We start from the raw sequence: 23,471 nt of genomic DNA on the forward strand, positions 1-23,471 counted from the left end.
CAAAATAAACCGTATACAACACAGATGATACAGACTTGTTCTGTAAACTAAAATGTAATAGTTTTTTGATTTTGCTACAAAATCAGAATCTTCAAACAGTCAGTTGGTCCACATCATTCCATTTTCTGTTGGCCAAATGTACCTCAATAATCTCAGCAAACAGTTGCCTCTTCAGCAACTTGTATGCTAGGGGTAACAACTGCTGTACCACTTTGTGAAAGTACTGAAAAAGGAAGTGAAAAGAAAGTGTTTGTGAAAGAATCATAAATCCTGCTACTCAGTTTCTGAACAGCTGAAACATTTTCCTCCAGCATCTCATTCTTTAAATACCACAAAGCCCTTCCCAGTGTGTACCGTACACTATGCACAGCAGGAACTCACCTCAGCTCCTTCAACACACTTAACCAAGACCAGGTTAGCAAATGCATGGGAACCCCATCAACTCCAAGCTCCCAACAAGTCATGCACCTTGCTGACTTGGAAATCTTATTCCCTCACTGTCACTGTTCTAAAATCCTGGAATTTCTTTCCTAAACAGTATTAAGGGTGTCCTTACACCATCTGAACTGCCACAGTTCAGGAAGCAAACTCAGCACCATCTACACCAGAATAATTCCTGATGGGCAATAAATTATAAAAGTAAATTATCAAGTGCAGCTTATGATCCCAGCAGATGTTAGTACCAGCCAAGACAGATCCCAGACTGCAACAGTGATATAATAAATGGCCTTTTACTACAAGCATACAGTGCTGCATAAAGTAAAACAAAAATTTATTATGTGAAGCAAAATAAGCCACATAAAACTTACCTATATCAAAATTTGAAAGACTTCAAAAACACATAGGACAGATGGCATTGTATTTTACCATCACCACTTCCCAGTACTCAAACAGACAATTCCCTTCTACATCATAGCTGTAGTTTTAACTGTTGCTTTCAGTTCCCTATTTTGAGTTTGAGAGCCTTTTTTTCATCATAAATGGGCTTAGGCTGGACTTTCTCAGCTTTAAATAACCCGTTTCACTATTTAACCAAACATTTCTGGTCTGGAATGTTTAAATTTAAATGTCTACACTGAGGTGACCTATTTCCTGACTTTTCTGAACTAACTCTAAAATGGTTTCATCTGTTGAAACTTCAACCAAGACTTCTGCAAACCGAAAACAAAAGCTTTCTAATCTTTCACCCCCATGCCTTGTAAAAAGAAAACAATTCCTGATTCTTCTGACAGCAGCTCAAGCTCTTCTGTTTACACTGCTCATAAAACTCCCAATGCAAACGTATTTCCATCATCACCCCAGGAGCTCTGATATTGCATTAAAAAATTATAGCTCCAGAAATAGACAAGAATCTAATGTCACTGGTTCAAAACCCAAACTCTAAAATTAAATGGTGTTAAAATAGATTAAATTATACACTTGTATTCAGTTCATTTAAAATTCATCAAGACCCCTTTTGTACTGTACTGGTGAAGTACTCCAGATTATTTGATTGAGTTTTCAAAAGCTCCCCTGCATTTAGAAGTTCAACAATTATTGTCCATTTCCAACAGCCCTGAAGAAGATGGTGCTAACCTGTCACAGTTTCTGTGCTGAAGATAAAAGGTTCCAGGTTGTTCACCCATTAACACCAAACACTTGCTGCTCTTGATGTAACTAGACCTGGGATTAGGAGATTAGAGTGGTGCTGGAAAAGCACAGCAGGTCAGGCAGCATCCAAACAGCAGGAAAATCGACTGACGTTTCAGGCAGGAGCCCTTCATCAGGAATGAGGCAGGAAGCCTCTGGGGTGAAGAGATAACTGGGAGGGGATGGGGCTGGGGAGAACGTAGCTGGGAGTGCAATAGATGGATGGAGGAAGGGGTAAAAGTGATAGGTTGGAAGGTGGAGTGGATAGGTGGGAAGGAAGATTGACAGGTGGGACAGATCATGAAGATGGTACTGAGCTGGAAATTTGGAACTGGGATAAGGTGGGGGGAGGGGAAATGAGGACAATGGTGAAGTCCACATTGACATCCTGGGGTTGAGGTGTTCCGAGGCAGAAGATGAGGTATTCTTCCTCCAAGCGGCGGGTGGGGAGGGAGTGGCAATGGAGGAGACCCAGGACCTGCATGTCCTCGGCAGAGTGGGAAGGGGGAATTCAAATGTTTGGCCACAGGGCGGTGGGGTTGATTGGTGTGGGTGTCCCGGAGATGTTCCCTGAAGCGCTCTGCAAGAAGGCGTCCAGTCTCCCCAGTGTAGAGGAGACCACATCGGGCGCAATGGATACAATAAATGACGTGTAGAAGTATAGATGAAACTTTGATGGTTGTGAAAGGCTCCTTTAGGGCCTTGGATGGAGGTGAGGGAGGAGGTGTAGGCGCATGTTTTGCAATTCCTGCGGTGGCAGGGGGAAGGTGGGGTGTTGGGGGCGTGGACCTGACCAGGTAATCTCAGAGGGAGCAGTCTTTGCAGAAAGCGGATAGGGATGGGGAGGGAAATATATCCCTGGTGGTGGGGTCCGTTTGTAGGTGGCACAAATGTCAACAAATGATGCAGTTTATGTGGAGATTGGCAGGGTGGAAGGTGAGGACCAGGGAGGGGTTCTGTCCTTGTTGCGGTTGGAGGGGTGGGGTTTGAGGGCAGAGGTGCAGGACGTGGATGAGATACAGTAGAGGGTACCTTCAACCATGTGGGAGGGGAAATTGCAGTCTTTAAAAGAAGGAGGCCATCTGGTGTGTTCTGTGGTGGAACAGGTCCTCCTGGGAGCTGATATGGCAGAGGAATTGGGAATAGCATTTTTGGATAGGGTAGGGTGGGAGGAGGTGTAATCCAGGTAGCTCTGGAAATTGGTGGGCTTGTTAAAAAAAAATGTCAGTGTTGAGTCAGTCATTGTTGATGGAGATGGAGAGGTCCAGGAAGTGGCAGGGTGGGGAGTAAAAGAGGGGTCAGAGATGGTCCATGTGAATTTAAGGTCGGGGTGGAATGTGTTGGTGAAATTGATGAACTGCTCAACCTCCTCATGGGAGCACGAGGTGGTGCCAATGCAGTCATCAATGTAGTGGAGGAAAAAATGGGGAGTGGTGCTGGTGTAACTACAGAAGATGGACTGTTCTACTTAGCCGATAGAGAGACAGGTTGGGAGATAATGTTACAGAAGCTTCATTGGATTGCTGCAGTCCATCTCATAGATGGGACTCTCAGCTGTCACTGTGCTGATGGTAGAGGGAATTAAAGTTGGTGGTGGTTGGTGGAGGATAGCGTGCTGATCACTAACTCTCAAAATTTATGAAAATCCTAACTTCACCATTTGAGGTACATCTACAAAGACAGACCTTAAAATTCTGACAATTCAAATAACTGACACACAGCTTCTCCACTCAAGAAGCCACCTTATAAATACTACCTCCAAACCACAGGTCACAACTGATATGATTTCATCACATATTCAGATAGCTGGACTATTTTAAGCAGGCATTTATAATCCTTTTTGATACGTTAGATCTTAATATCAGATTTAAATTCAACAGTTGACACAGTTTTCATTACAACAGCATCCAATATATTTCTGATAATGTATCCCTGAACATAACAGCGTTATGCTAGAAATAACACATTTACTTGCAAGCAATTAACTACCTCAAATTCCCCAGCTTTTAGGCGAGTGTTGCTTTGTTGTCGGTTTTGAAACCCTGACCAGTTTGTTTCCTGCTGTTTCCTTTAGCAGCCTCTCCTGTTACACACCAAGCTGCACACCTCATCTTTACTTTGGGAAAACAGTTACTGGGATGACAGGACTCATGCCCGAAACATCGATTTTCCTGCTCCTCGGATGCTGCCTGACCTGCTGTGCTTTCCCAGCACCACTCTGATCTAGACTCTGGTTTCCAGCATCTGCAGTCCTTGTTTTTACCTGGATTGGTTTATGGTTTTACATAGAAATATAGAACAGCGGACTAGTAAGCCATTCAACACTGATCATACAATTCTGTACTGTCCTGCTTTCTCCCCATATCCTTTGATCCCTTATAGGATATCCTAGTCCTTCTTGAAAACATACAATGATTTGCCCTCAAATGCTTTCTGTGGAAGAGAATTTCACAAGCTCATTACTCTCTGGGTCAAAACATTTCTCCTCCTCTCAGTCCCAAATAGCCTACCCTGTATCTTTAAATTGGTCCTGACTAGGCTAACCTCTCTACACCCATCACTGCCAAAACTCCCTCACCACCAGCAATGACTCAGCCACTTCACTTGCTGTTCCACTCTCAGGCTGTTTCTGGCCTGTTTTTGCTCATTAGCAGTGAACACCAGGGAGACAGTGTGTGACTGGCACAGCAGCTTCTCCCCCTCTCCTTCCTCTGCACACAGGGCTGACTTTTCTCGTGGGCGAATTTTTCCAAGGTTTCGGGGTAATTTGTCCACTGGCACATGAATTTTGAGCACTGTTGTCGCACCAAGGGCTTGTAGAGTTGGGGAGAGGCTGTGTTATGTTAGAATGTTGAGAACAAGCTGAACTCCATTTGCATCTACTCACATGTGATCCATAGCAGAAAAGATCAATTCCTAGTTCATATCCCATTCCATAGTCGCATTCATCATTTGCAAACTGAACGTAAGTTATTATTTCTTGAATTGGGGCAAAAGCTTTCATCCGGGCCTCATCAGTCGTTGCTTCTACAATTGCTTTACATATCTTTTTCAGACTTCCTGTCAATTTTGTGATTGGAAGATAAAAGAGACAGTGGTTATTTTTTTCCCCAAATCCAGATGGAAGAAAAATAGATTGATGATACAAATGGTCTCCGACTTACAAACATTCATACTTACAAACGCAATCTCACATGGAGGTGTCATTTTAAAGATCTGACGTGAATATTTTTTCATACTTACTGCTTTACATTGTCCTGCATGGTGTTCCAACATGCGTACCAATTGACTTGTGAACAGACTCCAGAATGGAGCTGAAAATGTGTTGCTGGTAAAGCACAGCAGGTCAGGCAGCATCCAAGGAATAGGAAATTCGGAAGAGAGCTTCTTCAAGGAAGGCATCCTTGTAAGAGGATTCGCAGTAGGTTAAAATCTTCAGGTAAAAAATGAGGTCTGCAGATGCTGGAGATCACAGCTGAAAATGTGTTGCTGGTAAAGCACAGCAGGTCAGGCAGCATCCAAGAATTTCCTGTTCCTTGGATGCTGCCTAACCTGCTGTGCTTTACCAGCAACACATTTTCAGCTGTGATCTCCAGCATCTGCAGACCTCATTTTTTACCCGAGACTCCAGAATGGAACCCATTCACAAATGGGGACTGTGTGTACAGGGAATGCAGCAGCCAATGTGCTAACAGCAAAATCCTATAAACACGGTTCTGCTATACAGGCAGGTTCCATTCTGGAGTCTGTTTGCAAGTGGAATTGTTTGCGAGTTGGAGCACAATTGAGGAAACTAAAAAGCAGCTGTTTGTAAATACAGAAAATGTTCATTTGTCAATCAGATCTTTAAAATCACACCCCTGCACGAGATGGTGCTCAAAATCACAAATTCATAAATCAGGGACCTCCTGTATGTTTCAATAAGAGGCAACCTCATTGGAGATACATGGTCCTTAGGGGACTGGACAGAGTAGAAGCAGAAAGGTTGTTTCATATTGTAGGAGGACCAAACAGCATCATCTCAGAATAAGGGGGTCACCCATTTAAGACAGGGGTGAGGAGGAATTTCTTCTCTGGGGGAAGTGAATCTCTGGAATAAGAGAGAGGGCTGTCCAAGCCAAATCATTAAACATATTCAAGGCTGAGATTTAATCAGTAAGGGAATCAAGGATTATGGGAAGACGCAAGAAAATGGAATTGAGAATTATTAGATCAGCCACGATTTCATTAAATGAGGGAGCTGACTCGATGGGCCGAATGGCCTACTTCTGAATGTCTCATGGTCTATAACATTGAGGGATTGGTTGAGGGATAAGCATTAACTAGGACATCAGTGAGTACTCTGAAATAGTGATAGTGAAATATATTACATCAATCGGAAAGACCTCACAGAGCCTGAGTATAATGTCTTACCAAAGAGAAAACACTTTATTCAGAGCATCGTCAGCTCAGCTCTCTGCAGTGATGACAAAAAACATTTAAAATAAATAAACCCTTAATACCCCCAAAACCATGAAGATGAAGAAAAACAGAAGAAGCTACAATTCCCTGAAAGATCCCGTGACACAGTGGCTCAGCGGTTAGCACTGCTGCCTGACAGCGCCAGGGACTGAGGTTTGATTCCTGCCTTGGGTGACTGTCTGTGCAAACTCCATACATTCTCCCAGTGTCTGTGTGGGTTTCTTCTGGATGGTCCAGTTTCCACCCACAGTTCAAAGATGTGCAGGTTAGATGAATTGGCTGTATTAAATTGCCCATCGTGTTCAGGGATGTGTAGGCTGGGTGCATTAGTCAGGGGAAATGTAGAGTAATAGGGTCTGGGTGAGATACTCGGAGGGTCGGTGTGGACTTGTTGGGCTGAAGGACCTATTTCCACACTGTAGGGACTCGAATGTCCAATCCTCCATTTCATCTGGACTGAGCTGACTTCAACCTTGGACTGAGGGTCGTCAGTCACTGCTCTCAGTAACTCTGGGCTTGTGAACCAGGAAAAGACCTGCAACAATTTCCAATTCTATAACCCTAAACATCGCAAAATGATTCACAGTCTGAACAGACATTTTTAAGAAAAACACAGGCACTGCACCACATTCTCTCCTAATTAGTAGACTCGGGACAATGTATAAAAGCAGAAACCGAACCTTTAGAAAACTCTGGTTAAGCCACAACTGGAATGCTGCACTGAGCTCTGGTCACCACATTTCAGGACAAAAGTGTATCTACTCGAAAGGGTGCAGCGGAGACCAGCCAGAACAGCTCCAGGAACGAAGGGCTTTAACCACAGGGTGAGGCTGGGGAAGCTGTGATTCTTCTTAATTCTTCAAAAGAGAAAAAAAAAAGGAGGTTTTGGGAAGATTGAGAAGATTACAATAGCTTTAAATAAAGGCAGCTTCAGAAAAGCTGTCTGTTGGATGGTGGTACAAGGACTGGAGGGGACAGAAGTGCGTAGACCTAAACATTTGGGTAAGAGATGCAGGGTGGAATGCAGGGCTGAATGTTTTCTTGAAAGGCCTTGAATAGCCATGACTTTGAAGCCAATGCCTGCAAATTTAGTGGGAGTGGAAGCAATCAGTGATTTCAGAAAGGAAACAGGATAAGAATCTGAATGGACTTGCAGTGGAGGGGTGAAATGGGTGAACAGGCACGGATTCAATGAATTGAATGACCACCTCTGATGCCATAGTGACTATTACTCATCACATGGCAACCAAACTGATCCTGAACACCATAAGTTTTTAAAATGGAAGAGCAAAGGCAAACAATTAAACAACTTCCCATTGCAATTTCCATGTAGCTTATGCATTTTTATATATCCCTTCGTAAAGCAGAACAGTAAAGATTACAAACATACCGTCTGTCTCAGGAAGCTCTCTGTAACCTACACCAGCTTTATCAATTGGAACAACCAAACCAGCTCCATGAAAGGTTCTGGTAGCGACCTGGAAGCGAAGGATAGAGGAGATGGGTTTTCTGTAAGATGGGGAGTAAAGTCAATCTCAGATCGTCAAAACACATTAATTTTGAGCTGAAATTGTACAGCACAGACTGTCCATCCATTTTTTTTTAAGATTAGATTCCCTACAGTGTGGAAACAGGCCCTGCAGCCCAACCAGTCCACACCAACCCTCTGAAGAGTAACCCACTCAGACCCATTTCCTCTGACTAATGCGCCTAACACAATGGGCAATTTAGCATGGCCAATTCACCTGACTTGCACATCTTTGGATTGTGGGAGGAAACCGGAGCACCCGGAGGAAACCCACGCAGACACGAGGAGAACGTGAAAACTCCACACAGACAGTCACCCGAGGCTGGAATCGAACCCGGGTCCCTGGCACTGTCAGACAGCAGTGCGAACCACTGAGCCATTGTGCCGGTCCATTAAACAAACAGCAACTGCATCTTGCTGCACAGACAGTAAATATCATTAATATCAAAGACACAGACTGAGGCACTGACAACTTTGATTAGTGACTGTACAAGTGACGAAGGGTAGATGACTGTATCAGTGGCATGTTTACTTCAGTGAGTCAGAGATGACGTCAGACTTAGCAAAATAAAAGCCTGACGGATATTGCTTCTTTGATCACACTGACCTGTCAACAAAGAACACTTGGCAATTTTCTGTGTTACGGACACAGCCTGTGGACAATGCACACGATATTTGAAACATGTAGAAAAACACCTAAATGAAGTTCTCGTGACCTTGCTCTTGTTTAATCTGGAGTCTGGTAACTGCTGTAAGATGCTTGCTTCCTGTGCCAGTTCCCAGACACTGCTCATCACACCAATAAATCCAGGAAACCGCTTGGGAAAATAAGCACTACCATTGTTTGGCGGTAGTGTGGGGGTCAATTAAAAAAATATACAACCAAGATATTTAGAATCCCTTCAGAACTGACTCTGAGCTGGCTGGTCACATGTAAATAAGTGATGATGGCCTTTGTGCTGTTATTTCAATAAGAATGGTTAAAGCAATTCTTGCAAAAAAAAAAATCCAGGAAACTGCAGCCAACACAGTTTCTCAAAAGGCTGTTGTCCTATTGTATAGGAAGGACCCTAGTCTCTTTGGGAATTTAGAATAGTGGGAGTGGAGGTTAGGGCAATTGAATGTTCCTCCTGTAGAATGTGGGAGGCAAGGGTCCCCATTCGTGTCCCTGCTGACTGTGTCTACGGGAAGTACACCCAACTCCAGCTCCTTGAAAACCATGTTAAGGAACTGGAGCTGGATAAACTTTGGATCATTCAGGGGGCAGTGGATTTACAGGGAAGTACTCACACCTCAGTGCAAGAAAAAGGTAGATTGGTTACAGTCAGGGGATGGAAAGGGAACTGGCAGACAGTGCAGGGATCCCCTGTAGCCAATTACCTCAAAAACAAGTATACCTTTTTGGATATTGTTTGGGGGGAATGACTTACTGGGGGTAAGCCATGGGGTACAGGTCTCTGGCATAGAGTATGTCCCTGCTGCTCAGAAGGGAAAGGGGAAGGTGAGCAGAGCATTAGTCATTGGGGACTCCATAGGTCGGGGGACAGGTAGGAGGTTCTGTGGAACGAGAGACTCATGGTTGGTGTGTCACCTCCCAGATGCCAGGGTTCATGATGACTGGATCTTTTTTGGAGATCCTTGAGGCGGAGGGGAAACAGATCCAAGTCATGGTCTACATCGGCACTAACGACATAGGTAGGAAAAGGGATAGGGATTGAAAGCAGAAATACAGGCAGTTAGGGTGGAAGCTTAGTGCTAGAACAGAGCTGTTATCTCTGGTTAGTTGCCAGTGCCACATGCTAGCGAGGCGAAGAATAGGGAGAGAGGAATTGAACATGGATGGCACAGGAGAGGGGGTTTCGGATACCTGTATAATTGGGGCTCATTCTGGGGTAGGTGGGACCTTTACAAACAGGATAGTCTTCACCTGAACCAGAGGGGTACCAATATCCTGGGGGGAAAATTGGCTAATGCTCTTCGGAAGGGTTTTAACTAATTCAGCAGGGGAAATGGTAATCTGAATTGTAGCTCCAGTGTCCAAGAGGTTGAGAGCAGTGAGGTCAAAAGTGAAGTTTCACGGTCGCAAGAGTTCACTGGCAAGCAGGAAGGTGGTTTGAAGTGTGTCTACTTCAACGCCAGGAGCATCCGGAATAAGGTGGGTAAACCTGCAACATGGGTTGGTACCTGGGAACTGGATGCTGAGGCCATTTCAGAGACATGGATAGAGCAGGGACAGGAATGGTTGCTGCAGGTTCCGGGATTTAGATGCTTCAGTAAGAACAGAGAAGATGGTAAAAGAGGGTGAGATGTGGCATTGTTAGTCAAGGACGATATTACGATGGCAGAAAGGACATTTGATGACTGACTCACAGAGGTAGTATGGGCTGAGGTTTGAAACAGGAAAGGAGAGGTCACCCTGTTGGGAGTTTTCTGTTGGCCTCCAAATAATTCCAGAGATGCAGCGTTAAGGAGAGCAAAGATAATTCTGGACAGGAGTGAGAGGAACAGGATAGTTGTTATGGAGACCTTAACTTTTCAAATATTGACTGGAAATACTATAATTTGAGTATTTTAGATGAATCAGTTATTGTCCAATGTGTGCACAGATTGTAGACAGGCCAACAAGGGGCAAGACCACGTTAGATTTGGTACTGGGTAATGAACACGGCCAGGTGTTAGATTTGGAGGTAGGTGAGCACTTTGGGGATAAAGACCACAATTCGGTAATGTTTACTTTAGTGGTGGAAAGGGATAGGTATATACTGCAGGGCAAGAGTTATAGCTGGGGGAAAGGCAATTATGATGCAAGATTTAGGATGGGGAAGGAAACTGCAGGGGATGGGCACCATTAAAATGTGGACCTTATTCAAGGAACAGCAACTGCGTGTCCCTGATAAGTATGTAACTGTCAGGCAGAGAGGAAGTGTTCAAGCGAGGGAAGTTGAATCTCTTGTCAAGAGGAAGAAGGACGTTTATGTTAGGATGACACATGAAGGTTCAGGGCACTTGAGAGTTACAAGTTAGCCAGGGAAGACCTAAAGAGAGAGCTAAGAAGAGCCAGGAGGGGACATGAGAAGTTGTTGGCAGAAAGGATCAAGGAAAACCCGAAGGCTTTCTATAGGTATATCAGGAATAAACGAATGACTAGAGAAAGATTAGGGCCAATCAAGGATAGTAGTGGGACATTGTGCTTGGAGTCTGAGGAGATAGGGGAAGCGCTAAATGAATACTTTTCATCAGTATTCACACTGGAAAAAGACCACGTTGTTGAGGAGAATACTGAGACACAGGCTACTAGACTACACAGGATTGAGGTTCATAAGGAGGTGTTTGCTATTCTGAGAAGCGTGAAAATAGGTCTCCGGGCCGGATGGGATTTATCCTCGGATTCTCTGGGAAGCCAGGGAGGAGATTGCACAGCCTTTGGCTTTGATCTTTATGTCATCATTGTCTACAGTAATAGTACTAGAAAACTGGAGGTTAACAAATGTTGTCCCCTTGTTCAAGAAGGGGAGAGAGATAACCCTGGTAATTATAGATCAGTGAGCCTTCCTTTGGTGGAGGGTAAAGTGTTGGAAAGGATTATAAGAGATCGGATTTATAATCATCTCAAGAGGAATAAGTTGATTAGGGATAGTCAACACGGTTTTGTGACGGATAGGTCATACCTCACAAACCTTATTGAGTTAAGAAGGTGATCAAACAGGTGGATGAGGGTAAAGTGATTGATGTGGTGTATATGGATGTCAGTAAGGTGTTTGATAAGGTTCCCCACGGTAGGCTATTGCACAAACTGCAGAGGCAGAGGCATCGGATTGAGGATGGTTTAGCGGCTTGGATCAGAAATTGGCTCGCTGAAAGACAGAGGGTGGTGGTTGATGGGAAATGTTCATCCTGGAGCTCAGTTACTAGCGGTGTGCTGCAAGGATCTGTTTTGGGTCCACTGCTATTTGTCATTTTTGTAGACGACTTAGATGAGGATGTAGAAGGATGGGTTAGTAAATTTGTGGATGACATTAAGCTGGTGGAGTTATGGATAGTACTGGAGAATGTTGCAGGTTACAGAGGGACATGGATAAGCTGCAGAGCTGAACTGAGGGGTGGCAAATAGAGTTTAATGTGGAAAAGTGTGAGGTGATTCACTTTGGAAGGAGTAACAGGAATGCAGAGTACTGGGCTAATGGTAAGATTCTTAGTAATGTAGATCAGCAGAGAGATCTCGGTGTCCATGTAGATGAATCACGGAAAGTTGCCATCCATATTGATAGGGCTGTTAAGGCGGCATATGGTGTGTTAACGGTTATTAGTAGAGGGATTGAGTTTCAGAACCACAAGGTCATGCTGTAGCTGTACAAAACTCTGGTGTGGCCGCACTTGGAGTATTGCGTACAGTTCTGGTCACCGCATTATAGGAAGGATCTGGAAGCTTTGGAAAGGGTGCAAAGGGGATTTACTGGGATGGTGTCTGGTATGGAGGGAAGGTCTTATGAGGAAAGGCTGAGGGCCTTAAGGCTGTTTTCGTTTGAGAGAAGAAGGTTGCGAAGTGACTTAATTGCAACATATAAGATAATAAGATGGTTAGATCGGGTAGACAGTGAGAGCCTTTTTCCTCAGATGGTGATGACTAGCACAAGGGGACATAGCTTTAAATTGAGGGGTGATAGATATAGGACAGATGTCAGAGGTAGGATCGTTACTCAGAGAGTAGTAAGGGTATGGAATGCACTGCCTACAACAGGAGTAGACTCACCAACTTTAAGGGCATTTAAATGGTCATTGGATAAAGATTTGTATGAAAATGGAATAGTGTAGGATAGATAAGTTTCAGATTGGTTCCACAGCTCGCCGCAACATTGAGGGCCAAAGGGCCTGTATTACGCTGTAATGTTTTAAGTTCTAAGCCAATTAAAGAATTGGTTCACACCCCCAAAACACAGCAGCGGCTGCGCAACAATTTTGTATGCAAACTGGGTACTCCATGATAAATTGTTAAAAAAGTGGCATAATTAGCACATAGATGCTCAATATGAGTATGGAACCAACTCAGTTTCGTGCTTTAGCTCAAAGTATAGAAGGACACTGGTGGTCTTTAAGATGGGGTTAGAGTGGTATTGAGGCAGATAATTACACGGTTGGAGAAAACTTGTTGAGTAAGACCATATGAAACGTGAACTGGAGTAGACTGCTCGGTCCCTGCACCACTATCGAATGGCTGATCTGTCTTTCTCCTGTCCATTTTCTTGCCCTTTCCCTGTAACACTTGATTCTCTAATCATCAAGAATCTAACAAAATCCACCTCAAATACACACAAGGATACTATCTCCACAGCTGTGTGTGACTAGGAGATCCAAAAGCACTCTCAAAGCCCTCAGAGAACAAATTCCTCCTGATCTCAGTCTGGAATTGCTTTCCCTTTATTCTTAGCTAATTGAGAAAGTAAGGAGGCGTGGGATTCAGGGAAATCTGGCTGTCTCGGTACAGAATTGGCTGGCCCATAGAAGACAGAGGGTGGTGGTAGATGGAAAGTATTCAGCCTGGAGCTTGGTGACCAGTGGTGTTCCGCAGGGATCGTTTTTAGGATCTCTGCTCTTTGTGATCTTTATACATGTCTTGGTTGAGGATGCGGAAGGGTGGGTTAGTAAATTTGCCGACGACACGAAGGTTGGTGGAGCTGTGGATAGTGTGGAGGGGTGTTGTAGGTTGTAGCAGGACATTGACAGGATGCAGAACTAGGCTGATAAATGGCAGATGGAGGTCAATCTGGAAAAGTGTGAAGTCATTCACTTTGGAAGGTGGAATTTGAATGCACAGTGCAGGAATCTTGGCAGTGTGGAGGAACAGAGGGAACTTGGGGTCCATGTTCATAGATCTCTCAAAGGTGTCACCCAAGTTGAGAGGGTTGTTAAAAAGGTGTATGGCGTGTTGGCTTTCATTAGCAGGGGAATTGAGTTTAAGAGCCGCAAGGTTATGCTGCAGCTCTAGAGACCAGCTTAGACCACACTTGGAATATCATTGTTCAGTTCTGGTTGCTCATTGTTCTCCCTTTACATTTTCCCAACTTACAAACAAAAACCCAGTAGTGCGGGAGAAACTCAGCAGGTTGGGCAGCATCTGTGGAGAGGGAACAGAGACCAGTTCACTCTGATTGGTAGTCATGTCACCATGGAGAATGCACCAGTTAGATGATGACTGATAGTGAACTGCCAACCTTTGGTTAAAGTTAAGATGACAGGCTTACTCTGGTTGGTCAAGGCATTGCCCAGAGAGGTGAAGCAGTTCAGAGAAGGTTTAATGGACTAAAACCTCTGGAGTTTAGAGGAGTCAGAGGTGACCTTATTGAAAGATAGAAGATCCTGAGGGGACTTGACAGAGTCAATATGGTAAGGCAGTTTCCTCTTGTAGGAGAATCTAGAGGTTGGGGGTGGGGTGGGGGTGGGGGTTCAGAGCTGTACACAATACTCCAAGTGTGGCCACACCAAAGTTTTGCACAGCTGCTGCATGATCTCAGAAACTCAATCTCTCTACCAATAAAAGCTACGTCTTCTTAAAAACCTTACCAACTTGGGTGGCAACTTTCAGGGATCAATGTACATGGACATGGAGATCTCTCTGCACGGAGAACTTTTTTTTAAATGAACATATAAGTTCCTTTTGTTATTGGAGGAAGTGAGGTCTGCAGATGCTGGAGATCAGAGCTGAAAATGTGTTGCTGGCAAAGCATAGCAGGTCAGGCAGCATCCAAGGAACAGGAGATTCGACGTTTCGGGCATAAGCCCTGCTTCCTGAAGAAGAAGGGCTTATGACCGAAACGTCGAATCTCCTGTTCCTTGGATGCTGCCTGACCTGCTGCGCTTTTCCAGCAACACATTTTCAGCTTCCTTTTGTTTATATCAAACAAGGTCCTGAGTATTTATTTGTGTGGCTTCTAGCACACACACGTCAGGCTGCAATCTTAAAACTGGTTTCCACCATCACTCCTAGCACTGTCAGGATTATTAAACAAGTGACTGCCAATAGCAGAATCACACCTAATTGATGGATATATTTTTCTGAGGCTTGCAAGTTTAAGTGGCTCACTGAAAATGGTCAATGGGATGTGGTGTTGATACACTCCGCCTGTCACCGGGTTGTATATTCTACAAACGAGAGAGTGAGAGAGAGAGAGAGAGAGAGAGAGAGAGAGAGCCCGCCAAGTCTCTCCTTCCACTGATGTTTAATTACCAAGCAGCTGTTTATATATCCTGAGAGAAAGGTACAGCAAAGCTCTATATTACTGCAGCAAGTGGTCTTCAATCCTGTACTGAAATCCCCTTGTGTTAAAGGCCAATACGCCATTTGCCTTCATCATTTGCTACATCTATCTGTTAAAAGTTTAGTGCCTAATAAATAAGGGTACCCAGGCCCATTGGCTACCTAAACCTCCCACCATTTAAGAAATATTCTATCTTTCTGCATTTTTGACTAAAGTGGATAACCTCACACTTATTCAGCAGAAGGCTCTCAGTCACAATTCACCAGAAACACAATGCCACGCCAGTACATGCAGGGAATGTTCTGGAAGTATGTTGTGAGCGCTTACCTTCCTATCCCGCTGCTTCATTTCTTTAGTTTTCTGTTCTAGGGAATAACCTAATTTCTTCGCTACCGTAGACAGTTTGGTCTCGAGCTCTTTCAAACCTCTGCTCTGAATCCTATTACCCATTTCCTTCAGTCTTCTGGACAAAACCAAGCTGTAAACCAGAGGAGTGAGGGGACGGAAGGGAGAAGGGAAACAAAAAAAAAGGGAAACAGCTAAACTTAGAAAAACTTTCCACGCATTTTTAAACTCTATTCCACCCGCCGGCCCTCCCCATCACAATAAAAAAAGGTGTTAAAAAAATATGTAAATGGTCAATGGAGCAGGGGCTCTTCCATTCTACCATGGTCACAGCATGAGGACACTCAATGCAAGAGGGGCCACTATCCCACAGCATTCACTCTGGAGGATCTCCCTCCACAGACCTGAAGAGAACTGGAGACTTCTAGCAACCACCCAAGGCCAGGAATGTTTGAAGTCAGTGATCTGCGTGGTAAATGACCAGATTTGGGAACGTTGATCAAAGAATAAATATTGGGCAGAACACCAGAGGAATATCTGCTCTGAGACAATGACGGAGGATCACTTAATGTCTGCCTGCCAGTGCTGGTGCAGTCAAGTCTCAGTGTGACATGTGAAGAGAGGCCCCTCCGGTCACATGGCATACCTTCAGTGGTGCATTGGAATGACATCCTAGATCTTCAGGAATGGGACTTGAACCCTGACCTTTTGACTCTGTGCTACTCAGTACACCAAGAGAGGGTGTGACAGAACTTTCCACACAATGAAATAAGATTGTTTGGTTGTGTTTTATGGGGAGGGGTGGTGGAGGAAAGGTGATATGGGTTAGGCGAGTTTCAACTTAAAGAAAGATAGACAAAACCTAATGATAAAATTGTTGCCTAAAAACTGTATGAACACATAGAATACAGGAGTGCATAATCCAAACACTGGAAAATTCAGCTGCAACAGCTAATTTTTGGAGAACTGACTGCCAGGGTGATGGCGCCATCATAGAACCCAAGAAATTCATTACCTTTTAGGGAAGGAGATCAGATGTTCTTACCCCGTCTGACCTACGTTTGACTTCAGCCCCTGTACAAACATGGCCATCTCTTAATGGGTTGCATCAAACCCGGTCCTGTCTACACTCAGGCAATGAACATTGGTTAGCACAAGGGGATGGGTTCACAAGTAGGAAGGAGTTCTATTTTCTTGGCTTAGAGCTCAGAGCATGGCAATGGGATTTTACCCTCTCATCAAATGCAACTGGAGAATGCAGCACTCTTTGAAAGGAAAAGAAACTGGCCCTTTTTGTTAGAGATGGTGGCGTAATAGTAATTTCACTTGACAAGTAATCCAGCCTCTGGGATTACATTACATTAGATTAGATTAGATTCTCTATAATATGGAAACAGGCCCTTCGGCCCAACAAGTCCACACTGACCCTCTGAAGAGTAACCCACCCACACCCATTTCCCTCTGACTAATGCACCTAACACGATGGGCCATTTAGCATGGCCAATTCACCTAGCCCACACATCTTTGGACTGTGGGAGGTAACCGGAGGAAACCCACGCAGACACGAGGAGAATGTGCAAACTCCACACAGACAGTCACCCAAGGCTGGAATTGAACCTGGGACCTTGGTGCTGTGAGGCAGCAGTGCTAACCACTGAGCCACCGTGCCACCCATGGGAATAAGGGTTCAAGCCCCAACACAGTGCAATTGAGATTCAGTTAATAAACCTGAAATATAAAGCTAGTCTCAGTAATTGTGACCTTGACAATCATCAACGATTGTTGTGGAAAACCCATCTGATTTGCAAATGTCTTTCATGGAAGGGAAATCTGCCGTCCTTATCTGGTTTGGCCTACGTACAACTTCAGGCCCACCACATCATGGTTGACTCTTAACTGCCTTCTAATGGCCTGAGGAGCCCCCCCTCAGCTCAAGGGCAATTAGGGATGGGCAACAACCTAGCCAAGATGTCTGCATCCCATGGGAATGAATGAAGGAACTAAAATTATACAGTGGATTTCATGACTTGAAGAAATGCAATCAAGCAGCCCTGAAGTATCATCACCATTACAGCGTACGACAACAGGTTTGTGGCTAATACCACCACAGCAACTTGGAAATAAACAGTTTTAGTTACGTGGGTCAAGGTATAGCCAGAAAACCAGAGGATCTTTCACATGATTTTTGGAATAATCAAGTAGGATTATGTTCGTCTATCAGGGCAAACAGGATCTTCATTTCATGTCTGGTCTGAAAGATGCCACCTCTGACCATGGAGCACTCCTTCGGTACTGCATTGGAATGACAGCCTAGATCCTTCAGATTTAGAGGAGCCGATGTTGAACTGGGGTGGACAAAGTTAGTTAAAAAAAAAATCACACAGCACCAGGTTATAGTCCAACAGGTTTAATTGGAAGCACTAGCTTTCAGAGCGCTGCTCATTCATCGGGTGGGTGTGAGCCACGACCCCTAACGAAGGAGCAGCGCTCCGAAATCTAGCGCTTCCAATTAAACCTGTTGGCTATAACCTGGTGTTGTGTGATTTTTAATTAGATCCTTCAGAGTGGGACATGAACCAGGAGTCTCTGACTAGATATCAGCTTACCCTCCCACTGCCAGTTACACACAGTCTGATAGGAAACAGATATATACATACTTCACCGCGCTAAACACATTGTTTCCCATTTGAACCACCGAGCAGCCGTTCTTTGCCTCGTTTTCCCCTATGAATACCGGCAATTCATCTGGAGAATCTCTGTAAAACACCATATACAACATAGTCACTGAAGTGTGATGGAGTATCCCCACTTGCCTGGGTGGGTGCAGCTCTGACAACACTCGAGAAGCTTGCCACCACCCAAGACAAGGCACCATGTTTGACTGGCACCACATCCATGACCAACACACAGTGGCAGCAGTGTGGACCAGTTACATGACACTCCGCAGTAACTCACCCAGGCACTTGCGACAGCACCTTCCAACGCCTGCCCTCGCCAACCTCTTCCACCTCGAGACACAAGAAGAGTAGACTCACGGAAATACCGTCAGCTGCTAATTCCCACCGGAGCCACAGCCCACCCTGACCAACGTTAAACCAACGTTATTTACTGTTGCTGGGTCAGACTCCTTAACTCACAGCACTGGGTGGGTACACATAACTCCTACCACCCCCCACTCTGCAGAGTGCAGGCAGCTTCCCCACAGGCTGAGTAACAAACGCTGACCAAGCCTGTATCCTGACAATGATTTCTCTTACAAATCTCAGAGTGTGACTCAGCAGAGTATGAACACAGGAGGGCTGTATCCGCTCCCACTCTCAGCAATGCACCTGGGCCATAGATACCTGAAGTAACCGAGGTGATATAGAGTTTCAGGGTCTCCACTGATGATGGTCTGAAATTCCGGGGGGTCATAGAAGTAACGCCAGTGCAGCAGGTAATTCGGCCCAGACGTTTTTGTTCCTTTGTGTTTTCCAGCCAGGATATCAAAAGGCCCAACAAGTTGGAGTCCAAGGCTTGACTTCAGTGCCTCTAGAGAGGAGGGCAAAGACAGACAGCATTTCAGGTCAGAGCAAACCAAACCCTTATCTGTTAACCGTCTACTCCCTTGTTCTGCCTGGAAGCATCAACTCCCCGTGAGTTCAGTGTCCCTTTATTTGGTGTCAGCCACAGTTCAGCAGGTAGTGTTCTCACCTCTGAGTCAGGGGACTGTGGGCTTCAGGCAGCAATCCATGACCAGAGCATGAAAACTAAGGCTGACAGTCCTCCGGCAGCGCCAGGGGAGTGCTGCACTATCCACCACTGCTGCTTTTCACGCTCTCACTCGGATGTAGAATGATCCCATGGCACTCTCACCAAGAAGAGCTCTCCAGCGTCCAGACCAATATCTACTGCTCAACCAACAATGGGGGAGAATTCCGTGTCCTGGTCAATGTGGTCTGTGCTGGCTAGAGGAGGTGACGGTGCAGTATTGACATCACTGGATTAGCAACCCAGAAACCTAGGTTTGTGTTCAGGGGACCCAGGTTCGAATTCCACCATGCCCAATGGTGGAACCCGAATTCAGTAAAAATATGGCCCATTGTTGATTGTCATAAAAAAAAACCCATCCGCATTACTCATGTCCTTTAGGGAAGGAGATCTGCCATCCTTACCTGGTCTGGCCGACATGTGACTCCAGACCCACAACAATGGGCTTGGCTCTTGGGGATGGACAATAGATGCGAGAGAATGGCATCTACACCCCATGAACAGATTTTTGAAAAAAAAAATGACTGCTGCATTTGCTAACCAAGAATAGAAGTATCTTGTATTTATGTCATCAGCCATTGTGGACAGCCTATTGAAATATATGAGGCAACATGGAGGTGTAAGACTGACTTCACCTAAACGTTCAGACAAACTTTGTCTTTTCTGAAGTGGGGTTTCATCAGGTTTTCTGAACAACTGTGTAACCTCTGTTTTACTAAAGGATGCTGAAACCTTCCCATTGCCACTGAACCCTGAACACAAACCAGAAGAACTGTGGATGCTCTAAATCAGAAGCAAAAATAGAAATTGCTGAAAAAGCTCAGCAGGTCTGACAGCATCTTTGCAGAGAAATCAGAGTGACTTGAGCCAAAACATTGTAAGGTATAGGGTTAATATTGTGCAGAATAAGGGAACAGGTGTTGCTTCTGCAAAAGTTTACATTATAAAATTAGGTTGCACATGCAAATACTAAACAGCGAGAAGCGAAAACAGGTAGAATTATCTCTGAATAATAGGGCAGGGCGACCGTGTAGCGGGATGTACCAGTAACAGCAGAATAGTGTGCCAGTCTCAGGAGGGATGTGGCCAATGGATGGAATTTAGTTTGGCAGGATGATCGCACGAAGACACCAAACCATGCCAGGGTAGTCACATATAAGGGATGAGATAAATAAGAGTAAGGGGCGATAGGCTTAGAGTAATGGGAGAAGTAAACAGAGGCAGAGAGAAGCTAGACAAAGGTGGAGTGAAGCTAGAGCTTGTGAGAGGCTACGCGCTACAACAAAAATAACCAATGGGGTGAAAGGGGAGACGCAGCTGAACAGCATAAATCAGAATGTAACCCTCAGATCGGGGTGCTTACTCGTTAGGCACCCGTTCTTGCAAGTATGTATCAATAAAATTCGCTGCTTCAGAATTTGACTCGGACTGAAATTTTTTAATACACGAGTTTTATTTCTCACAACATTAACTTGGATTTCTCTCCACGGATGCTGCCAGACCTCCTGAGCTTTTACAGCAATTTTGACTTTTGGCCACTGAAACCTGTTCAACCCCAGCACTGTTTGTATGGTTTCAGCCAGGGGACAGAAGCAAGGCTCTCTGAATATCAATATGGGAATCATCTACATCCACCAGAGAGGGGACAGGCATGTACATTAGAAGGGAAGAGAAAGCGGTCTTAAACAACCTGGAATAAAAGGGAAGCTAATGGAGGCTTCCAAAGACAAATTAAGATTGCGATAAGAAAGGAGAAGATTAGTTCCTCTGGCAAGTGGGTCATTAATTAGAGAACACAGACATAAAAATCACTGGTAGCATTGCCCTTTTGTGAAGGGCACTGCTTGTCACTGGCCACTCAGGTGTTTTCCTATCTTCCTGGTGGTGAAAATTGAATAATGTGTCTGTCACTGTGTCTCACGCCTGCACACACGCAACATGGGTGCTGGGGAAAAAAATAAGCACTACCGCAGTTAGCTAACCAGTTTTTCACAAAAAAAGGGAGTAAAAAGAAAAAAAATTAAAATAAAAATCACTGGTGGAGGAACCGAAGAACACTTTTGTTCACTAAAGTTTGCAGGTTCTGGAATAATGTAAAAGGATGCTAAAAGTTCCATAATTAGTAATGAAAGGAATTTTTAAAAAATTGCTTATAGTATGTGGGCATTGCAAGCACATGTTACCCGTCCCTAACTAACCCTGAGATCTTGGTGCTGAACCTCTGCAGTGCTTGGGGTGCAGGATTACCCACAGTGCTTTTAGGGAAGTAGAATGCTGCTCCTGCAAGGTCACTGGGTCATCGAAGGAAAACAGACAGACGCTGGAGGATGAGGATCAGGGTCAAGGACAAGAAGATGAAGGTGTGTGAATAAAATCACTCTAAGATCCAGCATAGACACCAGGTGAAAGGAGAGAGGTACAAAAGGGCCAATTTTTTTTACTCACACAGAGGGTCTGGAACAGGCTGCCACAAGTAGTGGTGGAGGTGAATACAATTTTGTCATTTAGAGCCATAGAGATGTACAGCACGGAAGCAGACCCTTTGGTCCAACTTGCCCATGCTGACCTTTCATCCAAATTTATCTAGTCACAGGTACATCAATGGGATTGGTATGGAGGGATAGGGACCAAATGCAGGCAAATGGGACTAGCTTAATTGTGAAAACTGGACAGCATGGATAAGTTGGGCCGAAGGGCCCGTTTCCATGCTGTGAACCTCTGATTCCATTTGTACCACAGATGTCTGCTTCTCTGCTCATAAACCAAACACGGACACAAGGCACTTTGTGAATTGGGGCTGGGTTGACGGTATTTAAGAGTACAAGTGTTGGGGCAGAAGACATTTCTCATCCTAAACCTCTCCCAACGCTCTCGCACAGCTAACCACAGATTATGCCCGAAACGTCGATTCTCCTGCTCCTCGGATGCTGCCTGACCTGCTGTGCTTTTCCAGCACCACTCTCTCGACTCTGATCCCCATCATCTGCAGTCCTCACTTTCTCCTAGCTGGCCACAGATGCCTGGCTGGTTTCTGCATTACATACGCAAATCTGGATGGGGTTGGGGGAGGTAGCATACCGCATGGATTCTGTGGATCTTGTTTCTCACAGAATTCCCAGAAGTGATAGAAATCTTCCGGCATCCGTAGCTTGTAGAGATCCTCAACTTCCTGTCGCAGTTCCTCAGGAACCCCGGATTTCTCTCCTCGGTTCTTCTTCCCATCTTCAGCTACCGGGTTCTTAGACTGAGGTAAACAAATCACAAAGAAAACTGAATTAATTCAAGCAGTAAACACTGCAACATCCTCAAAACACTAGGTCAGTGCCTTAGGCAGCTCCAAGTATAGATGGAGTCATAGAGTCAGTAACAGAGTGGGGAGCAGACACCTATGTCTCAAGACGTTAGAATTATAGTGTTGAAGGCATAGCTGTAGCCAATAAGTGGGATTATGCCTCTGGTCCTAGTCTCTCGAACATGGGAAACAATCTTTCTATATCCACCCTGTCAAGTCCCTTCAAAATCTTGTATGTTTCAACAAGATCACTTCTTATTCTTTTATTTTCCATTGAAATAGCTACCAGGCCCACTCAGTTCAAGGGCAACTAGGCATAGACAACAAAAGCCGGCCCTGCCAGTGGTGCAACTAAATAGTAAACGATGAAATAAAGACAGACCAACCGTAGAACGGTTTTACTGGCCTACAATGCTTTCTCCTTTGTTGCTGGCGGTTTGGAGGGCAACTTGCCGATTTTTAGAGCTTCCTCGTGTCCTTCTGGGGTGATGGAGATTTCTGCACCTTTGTTTTTAAAAAGGAGGCAAGACATCGTGTGCCCTTTCACAGGCACATACAATTTATGAAAGTGACTCAAAATGTTAACTCGTGTTTTGTCTCTCTCTCTGCACACCTGCGCTGTTGTTGCTGGTTTTGTTTGTTTCCCAACACCCGCAGTTCTTTGTCGTAATGTTAGTTGATAGAAGTCAAATGTCACCCTTCCCTCTGATCCGGACAATTCACTCAATACTTTTACATTTCTCAAAAATACCACACGTTTATTTGGGGGGGGGGGGGAAAAAAGCGCCGACATGGTCGAGGCAAGGCCTCTGGGGTCAGTGCCTCACTCAATTCAAAACAGCATTTGGGGCAAACAATTTGCTCCATTGTCGGGACTAAAATATCTGCAATGAGAGAGATTTTTCTAACAGACAGCATTTAGCAAAGACATTGTTAGTAACACTCAGTGAGACAATGTTGCAGCTCTTCAATCCCCGGGATACATTGTTACTTCCGGAGCTACAATGTATCACATTGAAAACAATCCCGTGTTCACCAGAACAACCTCATTCATTACCTCGGTGCCTCTAGATGCAGCTTTTCTCTTACCGCGTCCCGCCATATTCAACAAACCCAACTTCACCAGGGGAGGCAGAATAAAGAGGGAGACACTCTGAACACACCCCCCAGAGCAGCGAGCTCCCCGCCTCCGCCACAGGGACACAGTCAGTGC

General features: G+C 44.9%; 1 protein-coding gene across 3 annotated transcripts; it reads right to left on the reverse strand.

Moving 5' to 3' along the window:
• LOC132826707 (histone PARylation factor 1) lies at nt 1-23,471 on the reverse strand. 3 transcript variants are annotated; one of them, XM_060842815.1, is made up of 8 exons: nt 23,316-23,469; nt 22,045-22,210; nt 18,561-18,747; nt 17,874-17,972; nt 15,199-15,334; nt 7,481-7,568; nt 4,517-4,689; nt 1-223 (listed from the first exon to the last, which is right to left on the reverse strand). In XM_060842815.1, the coding sequence occupies exons 1-8, from the start codon at nt 23,358-23,360 to the stop codon at nt 92-94; spliced, it is 1,026 nt and encodes a 341-aa protein (XP_060698798.1). In that variant the 5' UTR covers nt 23,361-23,469; the 3' UTR covers nt 1-91. The 3 variants fall into 3 exon arrangements, with proteins under 3 accessions (XP_060698798.1, XP_060698789.1, XP_060698808.1); XM_060842806.1 differs by having other exon boundaries at nt 15,199-15,349; nt 23,316-23,468; XM_060842825.1 differs by lacking the exon at nt 15,199-15,334 and having other exon boundaries at nt 7,481-7,599; nt 23,316-23,471.

This window comes from Hemiscyllium ocellatum, chromosome 2, assembly GCF_020745735.1.
Source record: "Hemiscyllium ocellatum isolate sHemOce1 chromosome 2, sHemOce1.pat.X.cur, whole genome shotgun sequence".
In the NCBI taxonomy this organism is placed as follows: Eukaryota; Metazoa; Chordata; class Chondrichthyes; order Orectolobiformes; family Hemiscylliidae; genus Hemiscyllium; species Hemiscyllium ocellatum.

What these genes read in the sequence shown, in the direction of transcription:
- LOC132826707 (XM_060842806.1), bottom strand. Translation starts at nt 23,360, where the DNA reads ATGGCGGGACGCGGTAAGAGAAAAGCTGCATCTAGAGGCACCGAG. An exon ending in AGATCCACAGAATCCATGCG is followed by an intron (nt 18,748 to 22,044) that starts GTATGCTACCTC and finishes CCTCCTCTCTAG; the next exon opens with AGGCACTGAAGTCAAGCCTT. An exon ending in TGAAGCAGCGGGATAGGAAG is followed by an intron (nt 7,569 to 15,198) that starts GTAAGCGCTCAC and finishes CTTCGCTTCCAG; the next exon opens with GTCGCTACCAGAACCTTTCA.